This window comes from Micropterus salmoides, unplaced genomic scaffold (assembly GCF_014851395.1).
Source record: "Micropterus salmoides isolate LMB-PRFRI ecotype aquatic unplaced genomic scaffold, ASM1485139v1 Ms_hic_scaffold_13, whole genome shotgun sequence".
In the NCBI taxonomy this organism is placed as follows: Eukaryota; Metazoa; Chordata; class Actinopteri; order Centrarchiformes; family Centrarchidae; genus Micropterus; species Micropterus salmoides.
The window spans coordinates 664,763-682,657 of NW_024040374.1; the positions used below are offsets into that span (position 1 = coordinate 664,763).

At 42.4% G+C, this 17,895-nt stretch overlaps 1 protein-coding gene across 3 annotated transcripts in view; it reads right to left on the minus strand.

Annotated features, from left to right (window-relative positions):
* Positions 1-1,490: 1,490 nt before the first annotated feature.
* Positions 1,491-17,895, minus strand: part of orc1 (origin recognition complex, subunit 1) — a 29,071-nt gene continuing 12,666 nt past the window's right edge. For all 3 annotated transcript variants that reach the window (XM_038714970.1, XM_038714972.1, XM_038714971.1), the window contains 6 exons: positions 16,365-16,472; positions 10,428-10,577; positions 8,771-8,890; positions 8,517-8,686; positions 8,331-8,418; positions 1,491-2,121 (listed from right to left, as the gene is read on the minus strand). In XM_038714970.1, the coding sequence (XP_038570898.1) occupies positions 1,927-2,121; positions 8,331-8,418; positions 8,517-8,686; positions 8,771-8,890; positions 10,428-10,577; positions 16,365-16,472 (831 nt within the window). In that variant the 3' untranslated portion in view covers positions 1,491-1,926. The remainder of the gene's footprint in view (positions 2,122-8,330; positions 8,419-8,516; positions 8,687-8,770; positions 8,891-10,427; positions 10,578-16,364; positions 16,473-17,895) is intronic.

Consider the following 17,895-nt stretch of genomic DNA (forward strand, 5'->3'; position numbering starts at 1 on the left):
AAGTAACTATTAATTTCTTTAAAGAGTGCTGCCTCGAGGTGATTCTACCTTAAGTTATATTCTGATATGAATTATTAAATAATAGGAAAAAGTATTATTACATTATTTAATATAAATCTTGATGCCATACAAACCCCAAATCCTCAACACCAGATTGAAAAACAATAAATGTGTTAGGAGATACCTTTTTAATGTATTTGGTGTAGTCTGACAGTCAAACAGCAATATTAGGCCATCTTGAATCAATTGTTTAGTGTCTATAGCTGCTTTTCCATCACCAGTACCAGCTCAACTCGCCTCGCTTCTACTCTGCCGTGCTCCATTTTCCATTGCAGATTGTACCCTTTCAACAAATCCTCAGAATGTAAAGACAGATAAGCGGTATGAAAACCTTCCAGCTGTGTTTTCCTCTGCCGTCGTTGCTGCAGCGGTCTGTGTGACTCTGTGAGCGGGCGGCTGGGCGGCCTCACACGCTCCTCCCACGCGTTGGCGCAGGCTTCCCCCGGAGCTCCTCGACTCTGAAAACCTTCAAGCACATTTTTGTTCCGCCATCACTTTTTGTAAAACTGTCAATATTCAAAATCTACACAGCTGATTTCTCACCTCAAAACTTCACAATCAGAAGTGGATTTAGTGATGAAATTACATACAAAAACTGTAAAATATAAAACTTTCTGTTGCTGGCGTCTGTCTGGCGCACGCAATGATGATGCAGTGAATAGTGACGATTCTCTCTGACCAATCAGCAGTCTGCTGTGTTTTCACGTCACATTTTTAGTATCGCCTCAGCTCGCTTGGAACCTCGACAGAGGTGATATGAAAAAAAAGTACCTGGAAGCAGGTACAGGTGCAACTTTTCTACAATGGAAAACCAAAAAAGGCGAGTCGAGCTGGTACTGGTAATGGAAAAGCAGCTTTACAGACAAAGAACAGTCTCATGATCCCGTAAGCATCCAGGACCTGAGCAAAAATAGCTTTGTCTGAGGTGAGGCCCAGTCTCAGGCTTTGAAAACCCCTAGTGAATTTAAAAGCAACCACGCAGCTGATATGCACACTTCCTGTCACGCACACTTCCTGTCACCACAATATTAAACAATGTTCTCGCAGATTTTCCTCATATCATTCAGGCCTATTTCATACCTATGGAAGTTTCTGGAGCGACATGTAAGACATCTCTTAAGACTACATGATAGAATATAAACTCTCTGGTGTGACCTCAAACTTTAAATATACTTTTTTGGATAGTGTTCATCCCTTTCAACAGAGTTCCACAGACACAGCTGTTTAGGAGGCTTGTGGTGGCCTGACTCCAGCCTTCTGAGTGTGAACTACTGCTGAACACCTAATGTTTGAGGCCCACCAGACAGACCTCACAGCTGTGGTCGCACTCAGCTGCGTTACAGTCTCTGCTCCACTGATTTGTTTTAGTTTTGTTTGTTTTTTTCGATAGAACTGGTTAGTGTCGGTAATAAAACTATCACTGCAGGTGCAGGGCGGTTTAAACTAAAGAGTTTTATTGCATATTCAAAGTATTGGAACATTAAAATTAAGATGCACTATACAAGAACGTTAAAAATAATTCCAGACAGAGCAAAATCTACTGTTAGTAGTAGTAGTAGTAGTAAGACTTGACTGACGTAAGACGTAACTGGGGACATACAAAAACACCTAAAACAAGACAAACAGCCTGATTTATGGAGAAAAAAAAGACATTCAATCGAACTTTGCAGTAAAATTAATTTAGGTCAAGTACTCCCAATATTTGCCTTTACCGTTTCACGGAGTCATAAAATAACTAAGAGTGTGATTTCTGTCGTTATCACACAAAGTCATTTTAATGTTTAAAAACTCGAAGCTGTGTGCCCGCACTCGGCCGGTTAAATTCCTCACGTGATCCGGATAAATTAGTCTGAAGAGGATCCTCCTTCAGTCGGCCTTCAGGCTGTAGAGCACGTCGTCCTGGCTCACGTTGATGCGGATGCGTTGCAGGACCCCCAGGCGGCTGGGCTCCAGCAGCAGCAGCCTGCAGGCTCCCAGGCGCTGACACACCGCCAGGCCCTCCGACACGCTGATGGGCTGCAGGCCCTCCACCCGACACAGAGCCTGGTGCTGCACAAACACCTGACAGACCAATCAGAGGGGGAACTCAGTATAATTATTCAGGTTCTGTGCTTCAGGACCTGCGTCTGGACTCAACTGCAAATCAAACTAGACTGGATCATCATGTCACATGTTGGGATATAATTCTGTGCTACAACCACTACAGCATGTGATGCCACAATGTGGACACAGAGTCTTTGTACAGGGCCAGGTTAACACACAGCACATTTGCATGAAACCGGAACTTTCAGGTTTTGCTCTGGGAATAAGAAAACCTCGTTAAAAATCCCACTTACATTTGTAAAAACCCTACTAACTACAAATATTATTCACAAATCTGTCAAAATCTGTGTTAGTGAGCACTTCTCCTTTGCAGAGATAATCCATCCACCTCACAGGTGTGGCATATCAAGATGCTGAGCAGACAGCATGGGGATTGCACAGGTGTGTTTTAGGCTGGCAACAAAAAAAGGTCACACCAAAATGTGCAGTTCCACTGTATTGGGGGGGGGGGGGGTCAGTATCTGGTGTGACCACCATTTGCAACACATCTCCTTCGCATAGAGTTGATCAGGTTGTGGCCTGTGGAGTGTTGGTCCACTCCTCTTCAATGGCTGTGCGAAGTTGCAGTCAGGTCGAGACCCCGATGAGGACGTCGAGCATGCAGATGAGCTTCCCTGAGACGGTTCCTGACCGTTTGTGCAGAATTTCTTTGGTTATGCAAACAAACAGATTGTTGCAGCAGCTGTCCGGGTGGCTGGTCTCAGACGATCTTGAACGTGAAGATGCTGGATGTGGAGGTCCTGGGCTGGTGTGGTTACACATGGTCTGCGGTTGTGAGGCCGGTTGGATGTACCGCCATATTCTCTGAAACGCCTTTGGGGATGGCTTATGGTAGAGAAATGAAAATTAAATTCACAGACAACAGCTCTGGTGGACATTCCTGCAGTCAGCATGCCAATGCCTGGCATTGTACTGTGTGATGGAGTTGCACATTTTGGTGTGGCCTTTTATCGTGGCCAGCCTAAGGCCTTTTATTGTGGCCAGCCTAAGGCACACCTGTGCAATCCCCATGCTGTCGGATCAGCATCTTGATTTGCCACACTTGTGAGGTGGATGGATTAACTAAGCAAAGGAGAAGTGCTCACTAACACAGATTTTGACCGATTTGTGAACAATATTTGAGAGAAATAGGCCTTTTGTGTACATAGAGAAAGTCTTAGATCTTTGAGTTCAGCTCATGATGAATGGGGGCAAAAACAACAATGTTGCTTTTATAAATTTGTTCAGTGTGTATTGATTTTTCTGCATTGCCCATGACAAAAAAGCTAAAAATGCTAGCATATGTAGCTAATGTTAGCCTTGTTGTGCAGTGTGTCCATGCTTCAACCCTTGCAGATGCTTCACTGATTGAAATCAAAGTCAGATTGTATCGACTCGCTCTGTGAAGTTGACCAGCCGAGAAGTCAGCCGGTGTTAGTTCCAGGTAGTCAAATACTGACATACTTACCCATGTGTGAAAAATGCAGCGGGGCGTGACAAAACGTCTGTATTCGACTACCTGGGAATGAGAACAGTTTCGAGAAGCTCCCTCCCCGGCTCAGGAAAGTGAATCAGGAAGAGCTGGACATACATGTTTCTGTGTAGATGCTCCAGCAGCTCAGTGATGTCTGATTTGAGCTGAGTTTCCTCACACGTCTCCTGACACTGATGCTGTGCTCATCCTGCAGGTCCTTTTAACATTCCTTCAGCTCTCCACTGCTACAAACACTCAGCATTTACAATGGCCTTTATAAATATGTTTCAGTTTGTCCAGCATTTAGCCAGTAACCAATGTAACGTTACACATGGCTGCAAAGGGGACCTATCCCTTTGTCCTGTATATTTCTTTTAAAAACAGTTGCTACAGCCTTTGTATGACACTAAATTCTCTCAGGCCCCATGCATACTACTGCGTTTTAGTTTAAAAACGGAGTTTTAAAACAGTTACCATCTCCGTCCACACCAGAGTTTTAGCTGCGTATCAGAATTGATCTCCGTCTACATTAAAATGACAAAAACTAGAAATCTAGTGGCCGTTCACGTTCACTGGGCATGCGCGTGCCGGCGTAAACATGAAGCAGGTGGTCTATTCTGTTGTTACAGAAGATTTGGTGAAATAATAAAGAACCGCACCAGATTTTATTTTGCATGGACCAGTAACGAGCTGGGTCTGCTACTGGCGGTGGTGGCGGAAAACAGACTGGGAGTCGTCGCAAAGTAAATACTAGTCTTAGTCTGGACAGGAGGTGCAAACGTAGCAAAAGGTCTCTGTTTTTAAAACAAAAACGCAGCCGTGTGGATGGGGACTCGTGTGAAACTGCAGCTTTGATTTTGTACTTGTTTGTATAGGCTGTGGAAAAGCATCTTGTATCTTTATGCAGCAAACATGTTTAATTGGAAACAATCTGAGGTGATAATCCTTTTAAATATCTCAATATATATTTTAGGGATGCACCGAATGTTCGGCCACCGAAATTAATCTGCTGAAAATAACAAAAAGCACCTTCGGTGTTCGGCCTAATATGCAACAAGTCCGAAAAACTTTTACCGAACAATTACGTTGACGTGTCGGCAGTGTGGAAGCATTTTAAAGTGTCCGAGCCGTTTGCAGACGCTGTTCTGCTGAACTGTCTCCAGCACATCTGCTCCATCTGTGGCTGACTTCTTAGAAAAGAACAGCTTTGAGTGTTTCTGTCACTCGTCTGTGAGAAGGTGATTAAGCTCGCAGCACCTAAATTTTGAGTGCACATGTATTCAAGCCTTTACGGTAAGTGAAAGGGCTTGATTCTAGATTCATTACTTGTGTAGTTGCTGTATTTATTTATGGTACTCTTCTTAAGTGCTTGTGAACGTAAAGCACTTTGAGCTGCATTTTATGTATGAAAAGTGATACACAACACGTTTTATCATTATTATTTAACAAACCCTAACCCTGTAAGTAAACACAGTGATGCTAAGAGTTTAACTGTAGCTTAACATTTTATGGGATCACATTGGTTTCATAATAATTTTACAACATTTCCAAAGAATCACATAAAAGCAATTGTTCAAACTGATGAAAAAAAAACAACGCGAAACCAAAATTATACACTTTTCTTTCAGGTACTCTCCTTTTTTTAGTTTCACTGCTGAAGGTTTCAGTTCTGGTCTGGATGAGCAACATGTATAATGAAATATTCAGCAGTAAAACTGAAAGAAATGGAAAGGAAAAAAGATCAATCATGATCAAAATGAGACTTTTGCAATGAAGTGTCAACTGATTACATCTGATTAATTTATTCTTTGGAGACTTTGTTCAATTATGAAACAAATTTAATCCCATAACATTGGTAATGTTGGATTGGATGTAGTGGTACTGAAATCATTTTAAAGAGTCACATCCCTCTCAGGAAGTCCAGTTTAGTTTCGCAGAAACTGCTTTTTGAAAGCTTTCGTTTGCTGTTTGATACGTTCCTCTGATTTATGAGTGTTTTCTGTTCTGACTTACGTCATCACACATTAGATTCATTTAGCGGACGATGGGTCACAAAGTGTTTCATCCACTGCCCCATCCTGCATATCCCCTGCATATTTGCCTTTAGGTACTTTTACCCGTTTTCATTAAAATAATCATACAGGATGGGTCACCTTTGCAGCAGTGGCGTTTTCTCCCAGAAGCCAAGGGAAGCCAGGCTTCCCCTGTTTTTATCAGACTCTTTTTATCATTTCAATAAAAACACAATGTTTATAGTTTCGATAACTCTTATAAGCTGTTGTGGTCGTCTCTTCCCCATTTCTCACTATCTTACAATAAGTAAAACAGCGCCAGGCCAGGCAGAGTTGGCATCCCTTTGTGAAAAAAAACGTAATGATTAACCAATCAGATGAGGCCACTGTCTAGCTGTGATTAGTCAGGATGATGCCATGGGAAGTCAGCCGCTGTCTGGCTTCACGCGATCAACGTCATTCAGATGAAATAACGGGAGCTGTTAGCAACTTTAGCTGGTGCACTTATGGAGGGTGGAGATTTGGAGTTTTTAGTTATAATAAATAGTTTTACTAAACTACCACTACAGGAGCAACTTAAGATTAAATCTGACAGAAGACCAACGCCAAAACTTGAGCTGGGCGTGGAGAGGAAAAAAGGGGTTTTGGACGTTTAATGAGGAAAAACTATATTCGTACAGAGTGGCTAGCTGGTAGCGCCAAACTTCGAATGACTCTGTTGTTGCGGAGGACGAAAAACCAGTGGGAAACTCTATAACTTGGTTATTGACCACTTCGCCACCATGACAGACAGGAGAATGGCCTTCCTTTTCAAATAGGGAGAGTGAAATGTCACCTCCTCCTCTCTCTGAACTTAACTGAACTGCAGGGCACTGGGCCTGCCAGGTTAGGCTGCCTGAATCATTGTCTATACTCTGTCTGTCGGGTACTCAGTTATTAGTCTTCAGTGATGTTGTGTTGAACATTTGGCCAAGCATTAAGAAGTATGTAGGCCTATTTGATACATGCACCACTGCTACCATCTTCGATCGTCTTCTGATTGAGCTTGTGAATGCTTCTTTTATTCCTAACCTGCACCATAAGCAGCGTGCTATGTATGCTATTTGGGGTGAGAGAGAGTGACTGAGTGAGAGAGAGAGAGAGTGAGAGACCCCACCCCATTGTTTGCAGCTACACTATATTGCCAAAAGATTTAGGACCCCCCTCTGAATCACTGAATTCAGGTGTTCCAGTCACTTCCATGAGCCACAGGTGTATAAAATCAAGCACCTAGGCTGCAGCCTGCTTCTACAAACACTTGTGAAAGAATGAGTCGCTCTCAGGAGCTCAGTGAATTCAAGCGTGGTACCGTGATAGGTTGCCACAAGTCCATTTGTGAAATTTCCTCACTACTAAATATTCCACAGTCAACAGAAACGCTGAGGCGCACAGTGCGCAGAAGTCGCCAACTTTCTGCAGAGCCAATAGCTACAGAACTCCAAACGTTGTGTGGCCTTCTGATTAGCTCAAGAACAGTGAGTAGAGAGCTTCATGGAACAGGTTTCCATGGCCGAGTGGCTGCATCCAAGCCTCACATCACAAAGTGCAACGCAAAGCGTCTTATGCATCGCTGTGAAGCACGCCACCACTGGACACTAGAGCGGCGGCGTTCTTTGGAATGACGAATCATGCTTCTCTGTCTGAGTCTGGGTATAGCGGTTGTCAGGGGAACGGTATGTTCCTGACTGAACTGGGCCACGTGTAAAGTTTGGTGGAGGAGGCATTATGGCGTGGGCTTCCACTTCCAGTAGCCGCTTTCCCACAGAGATTCCACAATAAAGAATGTCCGCCAAAACGCCACATTCGCTCATTCATACTGAACAAAATACTGCGGCGTAATCCCGCAACCATGTGTGCCGTCTCGTAGCGCTCCAGCTTTCCGGGTTACCTCCCCTGAGTCCGCCTACGCTGCGGCTGCCGGTGCTCATCCGGTTAATTTTCAAAATAAAATACCCTGTGCAGATTCCCTATCGTAAAACAACAATAAACGCTGACAAAACAGACAAAAAAGAAACCATTTAACTACGTAGCCTACTTTACCATACAGCAGAAGCACAAAAGCAAGCACTGATTGTCAAATCAATAAAATCTAAACATGTCAGCAAAATCAGGCAGGCAAAATGCTCTTATTCTGAAATGCTCCCTGTGGATATGCAACCTGAAATTGACGGAACGAAACGGGAGCAGAGAGCGCTGTGGAGAAGGTAGTAGAACAAGTCAAAGCTGTGACACTTGCAGTGGACACTGGCACCGTGGTGCAGCTGTAGTTGGTGGATTTAGACCGCGACACAAACAGTCTTCTGCATGAGTTGGTGCTTCTGCCCAATCTGCATTCAGAGGAAAAAACAGACGAGACTCTCCTACAACAGCAGAATCTGTGCGCGGTCATGATCTTTGAATGCAGGCGTGACAAGACAAACAGCATCGCCTGCCAATCAGATGCAAGTTTAGCCTTCCACCTTCCAGGCAGCCCCCATTTCCACTTTCACTTCTGCTCCGCTGCATCTCAGAAGGAGATATTGTAGTTTTCCTTGTTTCTTAGTTTGCTTTCATTGCCTCTTTCCCAATTACAGACGTCAGCGTACAACTTCTGCTGTCAAAACAAACTGCTGGATGTAAAAGGGGGATAATCTACATTCTAGTTAGTGTTGTTTGAGCTTCACCTGTTGGAAGGTGGCCTCCTCCAATCCCAGCCGCCGAAACTCAGAGATGACCGCCCTGAGGAAGAGCTGCTCCTGCACTGACGCACACCTGCAAACACACATTAGTCACTTAATCTCATCACAGCTGCTAATGAACAACTTTAAAAAAGGTGCATTTCATTCAAGAGACCAAAGGGAGACTCTCACTTGATGGCAGTGATGTAGGCGGAGGAGAACATCTCGTTCAGCGCCTCCATCACGTGACTCATTCCCACCAATCCTGGGGCAGAAGGGACGGCGGCCGAGTGCTCGCAGATCTCCGTTGCCCTGCGACAGATGTCCAAACACCGGCGAGCGTCGCCCGACAGAGCGGCAACCTGTGACGGGAGAGGAAGACCGTGAGTGGACACACCCGTGAATGAGCGCAGGTCGGGTGGGAAAGAGCGGTCCTGGTGGTTTACCTTCCTGGACACCAGCTGGAGAGCGTCCTCCTCGAAGGCCTTCACCTTGTTCAGCCTGGACATGATGATCTGCTGCAGCTGCTTGAAGCTGTACGGCTGGAACGACATCCTGGTCAAACCCTGGAAACACAAACAGAGCAACGACAGCAGCGTGAAACGCTTTGTTTCACATCGTGGATTTAACTGTGTCTCCAAATAAATGTTTTTCCTCCCTCTAACATAAGATTAAAGATGCATTAATCAATAATTAGATATTTACACTGAATTAAATGACACAAGTGTTGTTATTTAATAGGCTGCTTGCAGTCACAACGCAACAGTTTAGTGGTTTTACAACTCTTTCCCCGCCAAGAGATGAGGTAGAACATTTTGCAGAGTCACATCTAACAGTGACTAAATGTCAAGGTCTTTCCTGCCGTAAAACAAATTTAGATTTGGGAAGTTGTCTCAGGAGTTCTCCTTTGCATTAAAAAAAGAGGAAATCAAAACGTCAAAGACTAGCTGCCCATTCACACAATTTAATATATTCATCTGGGCTTTATGGGCGTGTGCAACAGGCACAAAAACAAAGAATACAAACAGAAGAGTTGTGATTTTGCTGTTAATGAAACAGGTATCTACTGTATACAGTATGTTTCTATGATGGGAAACCAGTAGGGACAATAAGACCTCTATATCACTTCTATTCAGCCATTCCCAGCAATTTATTACAATACAATAAATATAATTAAATTAAAACAACCTTGACCAGGATAAGCAGCAAAAAATTGATGCATTAACCAATGAAACGTTTTAATTCAGTGAAGTGTTTTGCTAAAAATTGACGGCCTTCTTCGCTGCTGTCTGTAACAAGCAGTTTGTTTGCAGCAGACTCTTTGATCACCACCCGTCTCGATTACTGCGTAATGGGATACTGTTCGGTTTACGCTGCGAGACCATCAACAGGCTCCAGTATGCTCAGAACTCAGCTGCTAGAGTTCTAACATGCACAAAATCCTGGCAGCACATCACCCCCTAACTCTTATGGGGCTTCACTGGCTGCCAGTCAGGTCCCACGATATTTCCAAAATCCTCCTCCTCACCTTTATAGCCCTCCAAAGACCTGCACCAAAATACCTTACAGATCTGTGGTCCTCCGACAAGGATCTGGTTGAGGCTACAGTCTTTTGGGGACACAGCTTTCGGTGTTGCTGCCCCTACAATCTGGAACAAACGCCCACTTGAGATCTGCACAGCTGGTTCTTTGAGCACGTTCGAAAACACACACCTCAAAGCCTTTGTTAAGCGGACTTAGATAGATATAGCACTATAAATACCTAAGTTACTATTATTATTAGATTAGTTAACAAGCTTTTACTTGTGCAGCGGTGCAGAACATCTCCTGACATACCTTTAAAGCCTTTTTAAATGTATCTGAGAGCTGCAGATTCCCTGTTTTTTCTTTCTGAGTTGCCAGAAGAAGTTCACCACTTTATGAGAAAGAAATATTTGCCTCCGTTTTATGAAACCTGAGAATCACACGCACCAGCGACCATGTGTGCTATCTGGATAAGATGAAAGCATTGAGAGCGGAAACTCTTCCTGCAGGCCTCCACTTAAGCATGAACACAGTGTCGATATTAAAAAGGGTTCGTCGGCACAGGCTGGGCTCCCTCACCAGTCTGCTGGCCACTCTGTTGATCATGATCCTCTCCGGCAGGTCCATGGTGTTGGCGATGGTCAGCACCACCAGGCGAGCGTGACGCCGCGTCGGCCAGTCGAACAGGTTGTACATCACGTTCTGCTTCCTGGTCCACAACAGGTCCAACTACAGTCCAAAACACAAAGGGTTAAAGAGGGTTAGTCCTTTTGTGGTTGTTTTAACAGAAAATTATGTTTTGCAGTTCGTCCAGCAGTTGCTTAGATTTATTTAAAGCTGCTCTGTGGAGTTTCTGTTCTGACAGTTTCTCTCAGCAAAAGCCGTTGTGTCTAATAAACACTTTTAGCGGTGTGTGCTGCAGCCTGCAGTCGAGAACTGCTCATCTAAATCGACATCGCACTCCCCCGGGTCCTCAGCGTTTTAGCTGGGTATCAGAGCAGATCTCTGGATATCACACATTGCCATATTAAGACTGAAAACACACATTCATTTTCTGTTCACGCTCCCTGTGCATGTCGGAGTAAACAGGAAGCAGATTGTCTACTTTGCAGCTGCAGAAGATTCGGCTAAAGAAGAAAGTTCTACTAGAGACAAACGAAGCGATGGTGAAGAACCACAGCAGAGACTTCTTTGCATGGACAACGTGAGTTCATTTAGCAACACCATGTCTGTTGCCTTGATTGTTGAAGCAGGATCTGTGCGGCAGCAAGTTAATTTCTATGACTTCGACGCAGATTTCTTGTTCCCAATGTAGCACCATCAGGGGAAAATAGGACACGTACCTACAAAACTCACTGTGGTTATCAAATCAACATCAAAGCTCAAATTAGCTGATGCCTCGTTAGGCGGGGATAGAGTTAGAGGTAACCCTCTCTGAACATGGCTCTGGATAGAACTGTTAAACTAAAGCATGTCTACATAATGTCTAAAACTGAGGACTTGGAACAGCAGGGCAATGTTTCTCAACTTCTTTCTCCAGAGCCGCCCACCTCACTTCACATTCAATTTGATGATGCTACAGCGCCACCTGCGGGCCAAACGGCACCAAATTTGTCATGCTCACACATAATTTCTTTTAAAGCCATATTTTTTGGGGCATTTTAGCCTTTTTATTTGTGACAGGAAATGTTGGTAGAGACAGAGGGGACGACTTGGCGGACGCGTTCCACACATGCGCAGTAGATCAGCACCTGCCCTTTTGCCCTCTGATGCCCAAATGCCCTTTTATCAAAGCAACAGTTCTTTAATTTATTCATTTTTAAATTTGTGAAGGCCTGCCCAATCAAACTATTAGTAAAACGAATTAACAACAAAAATAAAATGACCCACTTTATGACCTTTCACCTGATGACCTCCTCTGTGACCAGCCCTCCCGTTCGGACAAAGCTCGTGGTTCCGCAGCACCTACAGGACATGTTCGATTCCGCCGGTGTGACACCAAAATGTGGGACCCATCAGATTCTGTGACCCAAATGGCAAGTTAAGCACCACAGGCTTTGGTGACGATGTGATGCGGTTGCAGTTTGGTTGGGTTTAGGCGCCAAAAGTACTTGGTTATGGTTCGGAAAACATCGTCGTTTGGGTTTAGTCACGGAATCTGATAGGTCACATATTTTGGTGTTACACCGGTAAGATCGGTTTACCGCAATGTGCTCGTTGTGGGTTGTTGGATGTATTTTACAAGACAGACGCAAAGAGAGCAGCACAGTTGTGTGTGTCGCCTGTAGAAGTAACGTTAGCTGCCGGCTAACACCATGATCGTTACCTTCTACACACAGAAACAAAAGGTGCTCTGTTCACGGGCGTAGAGAGGTCCGATCTCTTTTATGCAACGACTAAAAACTTTTCACTTGAACTAGGATTATTACAGTAACTTAATAAAAACCTTGTGCCTTAAAATAATTAACAACACTGGTTTATACTGACACTTATTCCTCCGACTTATAGCATACCAGAGACATTTTAGGACTTCGAGCCTATTTATCTTATCTGCCCTTTTTTTTTAAAAATGATCATTAAATTCAGAACAGTATTGGAATAGATTTACATTTTAACAGTAACAGTGTTTACAACAGCAAAACGACTAAATAAACTCAATAACTGGAAATACATACATAAAATAAATAATATTCCTGACATCAAAGTAAAGAGTGAAGGAAAAATGGCCCTAAGGTGGAAGATTAATGCTAGTTTATTTATTTAGATTTATGATTAGACATATAATCAATAAAAATCCAGATACATCTCATATTCACAGTGCAATATATAAAATCTTTATCACAATATTGCATTCTGTAGACAGACAGACACACACCTCTGTCTGTAGATTTGTTTGTCCCCTGCCATGGCCACCCTCATCCTTTCCCCCATTAATGTTTCCTTATCAGGTTAAACCCACACTTCTTTGAATCTGGCATCTTATTACCTCTACCTGCAGCTCCTGCAGCCATGTCACAAATCTTTTCTACACGTCCACCAAACGTGGCTGCAAAGTTTGACACTTTTTGCTGTATGTTTCTGTTTAACTTCAGAGGAAATAGCACTGTGGTTCAGCAAGGGCTTCCTCTTAATCTTTCAAAGTATATAATTTCCAACAGCATTACTGTAAGCACCACAAGCTGGTTTCCCAAAAATTAGGCGACACTTATATATTATATATATATTATATATATATATTATATATTATATATATATATTATATATATATATTATATATATATTATATTATATATATTATATTATATATATATATATATATATATATATATATATATATATATATATATATATATATATATATATATTATATATATATATATATATATATATATATATATATATATATATATATAAAATATATAATTTTGCTGCTTACTGAGTAAGTTTGAGAGAACATGGTGAACATTACACCTGCTAAACATCAGCATGTTGGCACGCTCCACAGAGCTACTCTTAGATTATCTTAATAACATTATAGATATTTTCCTCCTCCTTCCTCTTAATATTCTGACCTTGCAGCAGAGTTCAATGTGGTTTAGTTTTAGGACCTTGACTAAGGGCTGATTTTTGTATCAGTACAGACTGAATTTAAATCATTTAGAACTGAATTTGAATTGCTCAAATTGAATACTTGCATTAAAAAACTGCATTATACTCACTAACTCGCTCTTCTTCAAGGACCTTGACCCGCCTGTGACCTTAAAACTGAATGTGAAAACACACAAAGACTTGATTTTTTTTAGTGAGGCTCAAATAGAGTTTCAGTTTAGATTTAGAATATCACATTCAGTTTCAAGGTTATCGGTATTCAGTTTCAAACTAATGTATTCAAATTCAAGTTAAGCAATTCAAATTCAGTCTGTACTGATACAAAAATCAGCCCATGCTTGACAAACGTATTCACATATTCATACTCACATTGAGGAAACTGATCATTTTAACTTCAGTTCATGAATTTTGTCCTGATTTTTAAGAAGTTGTACTAACATCAGATATTAACTTTAGGTCACACTCTTGAGTCAAGAGGGTCCAACTGCAGACCTCCACTGTCAGGCCCGTCAGGACAGGAAATAGACGCAAAAACTACAAAATAAAAGCGTGCAATTTGACAGGAAACGCATTCAAAAATTATAAAGTTTAATCACGTAGACATAGGGGGGAGGGCTTTTGCCGTTGATTTATATTTAATTCTTTAGTCAACATTGTAATGGGAAACTAGCAGGCTAATTCCTTAACGTTAAATAGCATATTGATTTGAGCCTGTTCTACTTAACCAATGTAGCAACAAAGCCCACTGTATATCGCTGCAATCGTTCAACTAGTAACAGGATCTTTTTTACAGGCACTATTTATTTATTCTGTCGAAATAGGACGTTAATTCCGTCCACACAGCCACATCCATTCATAGAAAAACATTGTCGTTGATTAAGAGTGTAACTTTTTAATGCAATCAGCTGAATTTAATAGGAAAAACAGACAACTGTGGAAACTGGACTACAATTTGAGCTTCGTGGGGGTGCGTAGTATAACGGACGTTACCGGCGGGATCAATAAACAAACAGAAGCCTGGACAGAGACTTCATTGCTCATTACGTGGTCAACACTTTCTCTCTCTCTCACTCTCACACAGCAGCCCACTACTTGCCCCCAGATGTGTGTGATACTTTTAAAAGCCCGAAATAAACCAACAAAGACTCGTGCTCAAGGAGAGACCGCTAACCCGGCCTTTATGGTATCATATTAATTATTAATCATGTCGTAATGACATTCATGCGGTGCGCGTAACTAGAACCCTGCTGGACTATCAAACTGTACAATCCGTAAAAATGAACACACATGCAACACGACATCTATACCTGTATCTATTATTTTGTAAATATCCACTTTTTAAAAATGAATGTAGACAATAGCCTTCTGTAATAATACATAAACACAGATTACACAGTTAGAAAAGGAGCTGGCAGCAGTGACCGATTTGCATGATTCCAAGTCTGAACGCATGGGTCTGGCATGTTATATTAAAATATCTACAACTATCAATATTTCTACATCTTAATCACGCAAATTAGGATATGCCAACAGTGGCTGTGGTGAGGAGTTAGTATCTTTATGTGGATAACTGTTTAAAATAACCGTGTGTGTTAAATCTCTCCCTGCGTCAAAACAGCCGATTCAAACTATCAACTCGTTATGAATCCTGAAGCTGCTTCAATCAGCTGTGTTGAAGCAGGGAGAGAGTAAATCATGCAGGACAGGGAGTAACTTTCTTCAGGAAAGGGTACGAAACACTGTTGTTGCACATAAACTTCAATTCAACTAAGATCATTTCGTACAGCCAGCCAAGTCTTTGCACACTCTTTAACTTTAAGTGGGAAAAGCTACACCGAACGGTCTAAAGGATATCATTTTATCTTCTTTTGGACAAATAACATGTTGACGACTCTCAGGTTAGTTAAGACAAATGCAAAGCTATGCCCTTGCAAAATGCTTTACAAAAAACGAACACACTGTAGCTACATACAGTCTATGAGTAGTTTACGTTATCCAAAGAAGAAGAAGAAAAAAAAAGCTAATCCTGCTACTCGAGGAGCTAACGATAGCCACCGTTGGTGTAGCCTAACATTACCTATGTAGAACGACAAATAACCTAACTTACACACCTGTAACATTCTGTAATTTGTGTGATTTAGATGTACAATATTGACAGCGGTACGTTAGCTATTGACGGCAAACATACACCAAGAGCAATGCATTCAGACTTTACTCAATGTTTTGGATAATACTAAATGGCATCTGTGGCTGTCACGATGTGTAGAGTAGCAAAACAACTGAGAATGCATCACATTAGGTCCTGTGGGGCCATAAAAAACTGACTGGCCTTCCTGACAGGGGTAGTCAGGTGGCCTGACAGTAGTAGGTCTGCAGTTGGACCCCTCTCCTCTGAGTTTCGGTGTTGTGTTCACAATAGATATAACAATGGAAAAGTGTTAAACCACAGTCTGCTACCAAGAAGAGACTTCCTCTAACCTCAAATCTCTTTCATTCGTCTCTCACATTATTCTCAGTTTCTCTTCTGTAATGGAAAATGTGACTCTGTTTTTGCAGAATTTGCAGCAAGAAAGTGTCACTTTGCATTACAAAAAGAAAAAACATTTCTCACACTAGCCCTGTGTATCAGTGTGTCCATTTTGTTCATTGTTGTTATTTTATTCTATATTTTGCATATTGTCAACAAATCCTATTAAAGACCCGAACCAACAACATGTTAGTCCGTTTCTCAATGCTGTCCGACTTCCTGTCTGTAGCTCGCAGCTCCAAGGTGTATGTAGGACCGAGTCAGGATAAACTACAGTGTGTGTTCGTGGTGATGAACGAGAGTGCAGCAGTGAGGCTCACTGATGGGTTTTTGGGGGAAATGCAAACAAAATAAATGATTAACATGAAACAGATTCTTACTTCATCCACCAGCAGCACGGTGGTCTCCTTCCTGGGTGCAGGGTTGCTGAATCTCTTCTCCAGCAGGGCGGCTGCGTGGTCGGCCGTGGCCTTTTGACCCGTCAGTTTCTGCAGAGACCAGAACCGATGAGTCAGTTCAGCCAAAAATCACTCCTACACTTAAAGAACCGGAGCTACGTTTGCCTTCTCCAGAGCGAGGTGAGGCGACAGATTTAGAGATACAATAGGAGGTCGATGCCGTACCATGTTTAGCCTAGCTTAGCACAAAGACTGGAAGCAGGTGGAAAATGCTAGCCTAGCTCCTCCATAGAAAAGAGACCTTCTCAGAGTTTGCTGTCAGGGGTGTGCCAAAAGTGCTAAAATCTACGCGGCATGTTTCAAGATATAATGTCTAATCCAAAACCCTGGATCCTACGTTTCCCATAATGCAAGTGGATAGACTCACCCCATATCTAAGCTGGTAACTTTCAGTTTTAGCACTGTAATCTGCAAGCTTAGATGACTTCTCCAGACGTCCAGAAGCTCATCCAGAGCCAGAAGACCGTTTACTGATTTAACAGTTACACAAAAATGATCCACCTGTGGAAATCATTCCTTCACTTTGTTTTGCTTTGATCCGATCAAGTTAAACTGATTTGGTTTAACTTGATCACATCAGGTGGTGAATTGAAACCAGATTGTGTAATGATGCCTCTCACATATTTACATTTATTCATTTGGCAGATGCTTTTATCCAAAGCGATTTACATTTGAGGAACAACATACAAGCATATAATGCATACTAGTAAGAGCAGCAATAAGTACTAGTAAGAGCTCACAGTACATATCACATCAATGGGGTAAATACCAAGGGAAGGAAGTAAGAGTTAAAAAAAGAAAAGTGCTATCAAAACAAAAAAGATTCAAGATCATTGTAGGGGATAGAAGAAGAAAAGCACAGGAAGTGCATGTCAGAGGTTAGGAGTTAGAGGTGTTAAAAGAGGAAGTGTTCTCGGAAGAGATGAGTTTTCAAGAGCTTCTTGAAGTTCGAGAGGGACGGCCCTGCTCTGATGGCGTGCGGTAGCTCGTTCCACCATCGTGGTGTCACAGATGAGAACAGGGACTGGGATTGCTTTGTGTGAAGGGATGGCAGAGCCAGGCGGCGTTCGTTGGAGGAGCGTAGCGGCCGAGAAGGAACGTAAACTTGTATTATGGAGTTTAGGTAGATGGTGCAGACCCAGTAGTCACTCTGTATGCAGCATTAGTGACTTGAATTTGATTCTGGAGGCCACGGGGAGCCAGTGGAGGTCACTGAGTAATGGAGGGACATGAGTCCTTTTGGGCTGATCAAAAACCAGACGCGCTGCTGCGTTCTGAACCATTTGTAAGGGTTTCACCGCACAAGCTGGGAGACCTGCTAGGAGGGCGTTGCAATAGTCGAGGGGTCGGCAACCTTTAACACCGAAAGAGCCATTTGAACTCTGTTTCCACGGAAAAGAAAACACTGGGAGCCGCAAATACTTTTTGACATCTAAAATGAAAAAAACCCGCA